Source organism: Triticum dicoccoides, chromosome 5A, assembly GCF_002162155.2.
Source record: "Triticum dicoccoides isolate Atlit2015 ecotype Zavitan chromosome 5A, WEW_v2.0, whole genome shotgun sequence".
NCBI classification, from domain to species: domain Eukaryota; kingdom Viridiplantae; phylum Streptophyta; class Magnoliopsida; order Poales; family Poaceae; genus Triticum; species Triticum dicoccoides.
Genome location: NC_041388.1, coordinates 662,439,734 through 662,449,317, shown reverse-complemented (window position 1 = coordinate 662,449,317; position 9,584 = coordinate 662,439,734). Strand labels below are relative to the sequence as shown.

At 46.8% G+C, this 9,584-nt stretch overlaps 1 protein-coding gene across 1 annotated transcript; it reads left to right on the top strand.

Moving 5' to 3' along the window:
* The first annotated feature begins 4,045 nt into the window (after positions 1-4,045).
* Positions 4,046-8,048, top strand: LOC119303877 (pectin acetylesterase 3-like). Its single transcript, XM_037581023.1, has 10 exons — positions 4,046-4,186; positions 4,388-4,569; positions 6,025-6,107; positions 6,273-6,402; positions 6,507-6,795; positions 6,881-6,995; positions 7,139-7,216; positions 7,313-7,418; positions 7,513-7,661; positions 7,753-8,048. The coding sequence occupies exons 2-10, from the start codon at positions 4,443-4,445 to the stop codon at positions 7,852-7,854; spliced, it is 1,179 nt and encodes a 392-aa protein (XP_037436920.1). The 5' UTR covers positions 4,046-4,186; positions 4,388-4,442; the 3' UTR covers positions 7,855-8,048.
* Positions 8,049-9,584: the final 1,536 nt, after the last annotated feature.

The following is a 9,584-nucleotide window of genomic DNA, read 5'->3' as shown; positions in this document are numbered from 1 at the left end:
GCCCTTTAGTCCCGGTTCGTGTCTCAAACCGGGACTAAAGGTCCCATTTGAACCGGAACTAATGCCTTTAGCCGCTCGAACCGGGACTAATGCTCACATTAGTCCCGGTTCGTAATGCAACCGGGAGTAATGTGTATATTGAGCTGTGATCAAAGCCATGTTTTCTACTAGTGATCACATTTGCGAGATCCCACAAAGGGATGGTCCATGAAGGACATTCACCCATGAAGAATCCACGAAGGAGCAACCAACCTATTCCACCGTGCCGTACACCCATGAAGGACTAGCCTCACTAAGCATGGATCTTCACAAACTAGGTGATCTCTTAGCCCTTACAAAATTCTTGGCTTCTTGACAAACTTGAAGACTTGCAACCACCTTGCCGATCTAGGAGGCACACAACCTCCAAAAGTAATAAGATGGCGATTGCTAGCTGATGAATCCATTGTTCTTGTGCTTCAAAAGATAATCTCTTCAACACCCATACTCTCTCAAGCTTTGGCTTTTGAACTGGAGAAGTAGGAGTGGAAAACAAGAGAGATTAGATCTCAAAGGATTGACTTCGATGGTTAGATTAGAAAGCCCTTTGAAATCGTCATGAGGAGGTGGAGTTCTCTTTGAGAACAAATGATGGGACTGGAGTTTGCTTCGAGTGAACATGTGGGATATGTGGAGTATAAATAGGAGGGATCATAAATCTGGTCGTTACCAACTTTATTACACAACTCGGAAGCTCTCGAGTGATCAAGTCGGCGGCTCTGACGTGAATAAAAGTGTCAACATCCAAATGGCTCAGATGATCTGAAAAAAGAGCATTTGGAGGCTACGAATGGAACTCTTTAGCAATGGCACACTGTTGTTGCTTCAGAATTCTGGCTGGATGGCTTCGGAAGTTCAAAGGAGGCAACCGATGGTTTGCCAAAATATTCAACAATTCCAAATGGAACAATTGGTAGCTCCGAATGGAAGAGGTTTTGCAATGGCTATATCTGGTGTACTGCTCGGTGGTTCTAACAAGAAGAGCTCGACAACTTCGAATATGAAAGTTGGGTAGATATAGTGGAGGAATGTTGAAGGATTTTGAAGTCATTAGAGTTTGATCTTTAAGCACGCGAAGAGAGAAAATCATTACATCATCCTCGTCTCCTTTTGATAGCATCAACATGCCTAAGGAATCAACACTAGTCCTCATGTAATTTTGTGGGGGTCATCTTCCATTCTTTATTGCACCCACAAGAAATTCCCCTGAAATAAACTTGCAGTAGGCATTATGGGCCTGTTTGGATGAAGACATGGGGTTCATGCCTGGTGAAAATTGATGCCTGAAGGTTGCCTGAGAATGCTGATATTTTTGCCTGGTTAGGCATGTGGCGTTTGGTTCGCGTCCTGAGGCTGCTGCTGATTACAGTACAAATTAGTACATAAAAAACTCAACACCTACCCATACCATGCAAAAGAAATAATACAAGAATGCCAGGCAGCTGGGGCAGTACACCTAGGCGTAAGGAATGGATCGCCTGGCCCAGGCTAATCACATGCCTGCCGGCCAGCACAGACTAATGAGCTTGTCAGCTTTGTCAGGCCAGGCTAGAAGCAGAAGTCTAGGACATCAACCAAACATAGCTCAGGCACATTCCAGGCAAGTTTGTGGCCAGGCAATTTTGCTCCAGGCCTCGAACCAAACCGACCCTATTTCCTTCAGATATGTTAACATTAATTATAAAAATTGACCTATGGGGTTATATGCTCTTTCCGATAGGTAGAAGGGTGTCCCAATCTTTCAATGCAAATTAGTCTTTTAATTTGGGTGGAGTCGACTTAAACGATCCGACTACAATGTGTGATGAGGTTTGCACCTATATAATCCCTAAATCAACTTTGGAGTTTTTACTGACCATGTCGAGGCACGATAAACCTGACCACAAATATGTAATCCCTACAAGTAATCGAAGAACAAGGAAGAACATTATGAATATTATATGAAGTATATATGAAAGTTGGGGCTTCGTAAGCAGCCCTGGCATGGTCCCTGGACATAAACGAATTACAAGAAGATATAATAATGACAAACTTTTAACAAAATAAACCCTACACATAGTATTTATGGAGGGACAGAGGGGGAGGAGAATCCCATCCTAACTCAGTTTTCTCCACTAATGCAGACTCTAAAAACTACCTGTGGTTATGTACACGGGGTTGATCCAAAAGTAAGGTAGCGCAATACCTATAGAACGATGTGGATGAAAAATATGAAGTATCATCCTATATATTTTATCCATGTGTTTATGCATCATTACGTGATGGTGGATTCGAAGTTATAAAATCTCTACTTAAATCTCCATCTTTCACATATGGTTGCTGCCATCTTCATGCTTGCTCATGCTCTGATGCTTGTCCCTCTCATCCATGCTAGGCCATTTATTCCTTAATAATACAATCATATATTATTTAGACAGTATCATATTCTCCAAATAGGCTTCTGCCCCGCTTTATAAATAAAGCAAACCACCACTTTCATACAACAAGGTCAAGTACCAAAGAAAAAAAAAGTCTGATGGGGCAACAATACAAGTATGCCCAAAAAGAAAAGGAAAATGCCAACATAAACCCACACGCACCTGAAAGATCAATGACCTAGAGGCAAAGCAAGGTGACATTTTGTCGCTATCAGTGAATCCATCATGTTGCCTAGCCAATCTCTGTTTGCTGCCTAGAGAGTAGGTGCCAGTGCTGCAAAAGGCAGAAATTTGAATAGCGAGTTAGTGGCTCGTCGCAAAACTATCCGCTCTTGATGACCATCTTGTTACTTGTCATCCAAAGAATCTAGGTTATCGCGGCGAACACTAACCAGAAGAGATGTCTCCACCTACCGCTATGATTTGCCTTTCTATCCAGGAACTCAGCCAGGTCAAGGGCCAGCCACTTAGGCCCCAAGGCCTCACGGACAAAGCTCCAGAGGAATCGGGCAACGGGACACACGAAGAACCCATACTCGGAGACACCACAAAGGGGGCATAGACCATCAACCGGCCCATGTCGCTTGACCACCTCTGTCCTCGACATGAGGCGATCAAGTTGAAGCTGCCATAAGAAAATCTTGATCTTCAGCGAAAGGGGCACTTTTCAGCAAGTTGTGGTCCATGCAAGTGTCGGCGCACGACATAGGGCACGATATGCCAAGCCAACATGGAAGAGCCCCAGCGGGTCTAGGTGGCGAGATATGACGTCTGGAGAGTCTGCCAACACTGGTGGGAGGGCCGCTCGAAGGGCGGCCCAAGCTACCGTTTCCTCGGGTCCAAATGTTCGTCGGAACGAGATGTTCCAACTCCCATTGTTGGCGGCCGGGGAAACAAAAAATATCAGGTCTGGGTAGATGCCAAATAGATATGAGAACTCGGCGCAAAGCGGAGATCTGCCTAGCCACGGGTCCAGCTAGAAAAGGTTCCCAACCCCATTGCCTATAGAGACGCTCAGCCCTAGGTGACTCTCATATTTGATCGAATGAATAGACTTCCAGTACTGGGACCCCTCCTTACGCTGCATTTTTGCTAATGAACAGTGTACAATTAGTGAAGATTTGCTGCTAAAAATCATTTTTTAATTAGTTGGTCCTCCCCCAAGGATGATCATTAGCAGAAGTTCCTAGAGACGAAAGTTTCCAATATTTTAGGTTGACGCCCGAGAGCTCTAGTGCCTTTATCTTACTTGAGCAGGTGTGACTACAGGAGCTATTGGTGTAGCTGTAGTAGAATGCCCTCATCACATGGCCATGCGAGTCTCATGCAGATAGATATACTAGTATTCCCTCCGTTCCTAAATATAAGTCTTTCTAGAGATTCCACCAAGTGACTATATACGAAGCAAAATGAGTGAATCTACGCTCTAAAATATGTCTACATACATCTGTATTTGAAATGTCTAAAAAGACTTATATTTAAAAATGGAGGGAGTACTTGTGTGGTGATAAGCTTCGCTTGGATATGGATGAACCGAGAGAATAAGCTGAGATGGATTGCACACTGATCCCAGCGGTGTGATCGTCTTTCTCGGACAAGGACATATAAATCTCGAAGCTTCACTTTTTGAAATTCCGTGCTGGATGATTGACTTTCTGGTAGGAGCATATATCTTGAAGCCCCACTCCTCGAAATTTCGTGCTGGCCAATTGGCGCATATGGAAGGAAATGTAAGCAAAATTGTAGCTAGGCCCCAGGCGGTGTGTCATGCCATGTTCGCGTATAGTAGATTGGATATATGCAGGCAATCATAGTCGCTGCATTTAATACCTACCTTTTATTTATTTTTCTTGAAAAAATTAATTCCTTTATATTTGGTACTAATTGAGGACCATCAATATATATCCCCAATTCGACGGGCATATTTCTAGGAGCCAACTGGGAGAGAGTCGTGACTCGTGAGTATCCATATCTCCATTGTTGAAGATGGAGGAGAAGGTCGGGATGGCCAAGCTTTGGGCGCTTTCCATTGTCGTTTTGGTCCTCGCGGCGGCGCCGGGCGTACCGGCGGTGCCTATCACCCTCATCACATCCGCCGTCGACAAGGGAGCCGGTATGTACATGTGTTTATGCCAATTCTGAATCAACCTTTAATACGTTTTATTAGATTATGTCCAGTTTTCCAACCACAAGGCCCAGCCCCCATCAGTTTGGAAGGGTTTTATACTTCCTTGCAATTTCTGTATCCATTCAAAGTGAATCCCCACAATTCAGTTATGATTGTCCCCTAGAAGCCGTATTTGCTGGCCCAGGAACTAGCAGTAAGTGCTATAACACGTATGTCTGCTGTTTACAAAAAAACACATGAAAGTCTAGTGATGCTCGTCTCGAACATAAAGAGAGAAGCAACAAGTATTCACATGTGACTCTTTTTTCAAGCAAGTGTGGCAAGAGCTCTTTTTTTCATAAAAACAAAAACAAAATTGGCAAGCCAATTAATCATTACGAAAAGGAAATCAGGCGGAAACCAGCACAGCAGACCCAACCTTCTTGATTTTTCGTACCTTAGAGAGAACCTATTTTCAACCCTCTAGTTGATCCGTTTCTACACTCTATGTTTCACCAAATTGAAATTCAAGCGTTCCAGTCGGTTTCTACACTCTATGTTTGTATTTTATCTCTCTTACTATTATCTTAAAAAATACTAATATTATGTTGCCTGTCTTTTTAATCCGTCCTCCCTCCACTTCCCCTTCCCGTTTCTGGTTTGTCGATTTTTCTCCCACCGATTTTTCTTGAGAACGCCCCTACTAGTGCATGTCTTATTGGCTTATCATATAAAATCATATCTTACGAAATAATATACAATTGAATCTTTGGTATGCCATCACATCAACAATAAAATGGATGGTACAACTAACGGAATTGAATAGTATCCAGCTGTACTGCAATGGTCAGGAATTTGTTGGATCCTTACAAATTGGGTCTTAATGCACACTAACTACCATAATATTCCCTATTAAACCCTGCAAATTCAACACTAATTAAGCATTTGTTATGTTGCTTGATGATACTCTCTTGCAATATTCATGTATTGACTTCCTAATCTTTTTTTGTGGAATATTGACTACTAATCTAACTAGAGAATATCCCGCGTTGCCACGGGAATTGATTGCAATATATTTCAGTGAATTGATTGTATACATACATAGTTGAATTAATAATATATGAGTATGATCTAAAACTAGAAATGAATACTATATTTGTATTTGATTACTGTGTAGTTGAAAAATATTTCGAATATACATGACATAATATAACTGGAAAAAAATCTCATGCATGTTGAGTGGACCTTTGATGAGGTGGCATGTGTGCATGTGATCAGCTAATAATGGAAAACCTTTTCTCATGCATGTTATGGTGGGCCTTTGATAAGATGACATGTGCGCATGTTAAGATAATAGGGACTGTGAGTATGCATTATTTAGGTATATAGGATCACGTGGAGATTTATTGGGATAAGGGTGTACTGAAGCAGACCCCATGTAAGTATGAAAATGATGTGCAGTGTGCATGGATGGGACGCCGCCGGCTTACCACATGGATCCGGGGTCCGGTGCAGGGAAGAAGAGCTGGATCGTCAACCTAGAGGTACATCTATACAGAACTATTTCTTCAGTTCATGTGATACATACTTCCTCTGTAAACTAATATAAGAGCGTTTAGATTACTAAAGTAGTGATTTAAACGCTCTTATATTAGTTTACGGAGGGAGTACATTTTACCAAATCTATCGAACATACTGCGAGAATGCAGGGAGGCGGCTGGTGCGAGAACGTGACGGCGTGCATGTACCGCAAGGGGAGCCGCCTCGGGTCCTCGAATCTCATGGAAAGGCAGCTCGAGTTCCGTGGCATCCTGAGCTCCAACCCCGCCGAGAACCCTGGTCCGTACATACATATGGCTCATAAATAAAAACGTACGTATGCGGTATGCATCGACGTTGGACTTACATTTACTAACGCTTGCACTCCTGCGTACGCACATTAGATTTCTACAGCTGGAACCGGGTGATGGTCCGCTACTGCGACGGCGCGTCCTTCGCCGGCGAAGGCTACGACGCGGGCTCGAGGGTCTACTTCCGGGGCCAGCGCATATTTGACGCCGTCATCCAGCACCTCCTCTCCATTGGGATGTCCTCCGCGGATCAGGTGCTGCTGGCGGGCGGCTCCGCCGGGGGCCTGTCGGCAATACTGCACTGCGACCAGTTCGGCGCCTTCTTCGCCGGCCGGAGCACCACCGTCAAGTGCCTCGCCGACGCAGGGCTCTTCCTCGACGCGTACGTTACACACACATGCATCCATAACCCATCCATCCACACTGCGCATCGATCTTCATTGTTCTGAATCCATGCATGCACGCAGCGTCGACGTCGCCGGTGGGCATACCTTGAGATCCTACTTCGGAGGCGTCGTGGCCACGCATGGGGTGGCGCAGACCCTGCCGAGGAGTTGCACCGGTCGTCTCGACGCCACCTCGGTGCGTAACGTGAATACATGCATAGCGCTGGTTTCATCTGTTTACATGCATGCATGCTATAGCTAGCTGTTGAACTCTACCGTAACCCATGAAGCCGAACTCAACTGACCCCTACCATCTCATGTACGTGCACATGCATGCAGTGCTTCTTCCCGCAGAACATAATCGGCAGCATAAAAACCCCGACCTTCCTGCTGAATGCAGCCTACGATACATGGCAGGTAGGAAGCTGTGGTATATATATATTTGACCAGACATCATCTCAGCATATATAGTTTCTTTTTCGTCCGTGTAACAATAAAGAAAATGTAATTCAGATCCATGAAAGCCTGGCCCCGGACGTGGCCGACCACGGCGGCGCCTGGCGAGCCTGCAAGTCCAGTCGTTTAGCCTGCAACGCATCCCAGATGAAAGTCTTGCAAGGTATACATACATCTATAGAATAGATTAATTTAGCAGCACACTAAATTGTGATACATACGATGATCAAGCAATGATCTGAAATTTATGGGTGCAGCTTTCAGGGAGCAGATGGTGGGAATTGTGCAAGGCGCCTTCTCCCGCTCCAAGGGCAATGGGTTCTTCATAAACTCGTGCTTCACGCACGGCCAGTCCAAGGTCCCGGCTACTTGGAATGCAAATGGCTCTCCTACCATTCACAATAAGGTATCTACTGTCTACCAATTGGATTTTAAAGTGGGTTATATAGTTCATGCTCATTGATTCATTCATTTGTGTCTTGTTCTTGCGTGCACAGAGTATCGCGAAATCTGTGAGTGACTGGTACTTTGGCCGGGCTGAAGTGAGGGCCATCGATTGCCCCTACCCCTGCGACCACACATGCCACAACGACATATGAGAACGGCTGATTCCATTACTCTTAGCGTGTCTTGGAGTACTATTTTGTCGCGTGTACTTTCTCTGTCAACTCGTTACGGAGGAGACAACAGGCAGGTGAACTAATCACTGTACCAGCAGATGAGCTCAAGCACATCCTGCAAAAACTTACTATCAAGATTCGCACTAATTACATTATACAAACGATTCGAATAATCGACGGTCAGACTTTTATGCATGACAAATTATGTTCGCAGATGATGGCAAGTTTACTTGGTGAGTAAACTAAATTTTTCATCATCGTGCCAATAAAAATGGCAGGTACTAGGCGCCAGTCGATCGGTCCAACTTTGGGCCAACTGAACCCTACCCATCCAAATTGGTATCTTCCAGCCGTCGGATCCGGTCAGTGGTAGCAACCCCAATCACATCAAAGAGCGTAGGGGAGAGAAAAAAAACAGAGTCACCACGCCCGGCATGCCCTACTCCATCGGGTGCTCCCTTGCCGGGTGCGGCAGCCGCGTTCGTCGTCGACGGCGGCCCCGGCAACACCAGCATGTGGCACACTCTCTCGTTTGCCACCGTCGGTTGCAACACCGCTTCATTCCTGTCCAGCCCAAAAAGTGCTAAAAAAACGAGATGATTGAACCAGCCGTCGCATTTGCTGGAACAAACGACTACGGATAGCGAGGCGATCTGCTGAAAACGGCGATCACATTTGCCAGAACCGGTGACCACGTATGTTGGGACTGGCAAAATAAAAAGTTGGAACCATTGTTGCCAACAGCTACTACGACGGAAAAAAAAATGGTAGAACCGGCAAATCAAAAGTAATGAAGCGGCGACGGCCAGCGCGAGAATAGATGGATAAAGGAAGGAGGCGCGTGGGATGTGTGACTAAGAGCATCTCCAGCCGCGCCCCCAACAACCCCCCCCCCCCTCAGGCCGTTTTTTAGCGCCTGCGCCGAAAAATCGGCCCCGTAACTAAGAGCATTTCCAGCCACGAGCCTGTTTTTCGCCGGATTGGGCCGAAATTGGCGCCGGCGCACTCAACCCGAACCCGGCACGCTGGGGGACGCTCGGGGGCGCTGGCTTGAACGTTTTGGCGCGAAAGAGTGGCGGGACCGACACGTCAGCGAGACGAAGGCTGGTCGTCCTCATCGTCTCGGTTTTCCCGCGGGGAATCAATGCCAAGGCTGCCGCCGGTCAGCCTGCCATTGATTCACGGGCGGTGAAGTGCGGCGCCGCCGCCCCGCATTCTGCCACGCGTTCACACGCGGCCGCCCCTGGCCGCGCCGGTGAGGCACCAATACTCCCCCTCCTCGCCGCCGCACTTCCTCCCCTCTCTCCGCCGTTCGAGCCCCTCTCTCTCCCACCCGGCAACCATGAGCGCGAGGTACCCCGGCGACGCGGCGGCGGCCAACGGTTTCGACCGCTGCTCGCTGCATGAGTGGGAGGCCCACCTCCTCCACGAGGCCAACTACCCCGCGCCGCCCGACGTACGCGCTCCGTCGCGGTGGAGGCTCAGCACCGGCGGGGTCCCTTTCCCCCCTCTGCCCGTCCCCGAGGCGCCCACTGACGAAGCTATGTACCTAGGGTAGGGTCATGAATCTGTTCAAGATGCCCTCCCCAAGGACATCTCTAAAAGAACCAGAAGCGGTCGGAGAGAAATCATCATCCACCCTACCATGAAGTTATGTCCCACTCGACAGCCTTGAAGACACTCGACCATGCGAACAACCATTCGACCGT

What these genes read in the sequence shown, in the direction of transcription:
- LOC119303877 (XM_037581023.1), top strand. Translation starts at nt 4,443, where the DNA reads ATGGAGGAGAAGGTCGGGATGGCCAAGCTTTGGGCGCTTTCCATTGTC. An exon ending in GTCGTCTCGACGCCACCTCG is followed by an intron (nt 6,996 to 7,138) that starts GTGCGTAACGTG and finishes ACATGCATGCAG; the next exon opens with TGCTTCTTCCCGCAGAACAT. An exon ending in CAGCCTACGATACATGGCAG is followed by an intron (nt 7,217 to 7,312) that starts GTAGGAAGCTGT and finishes AATGTAATTCAG; the next exon opens with ATCCATGAAAGCCTGGCCCC.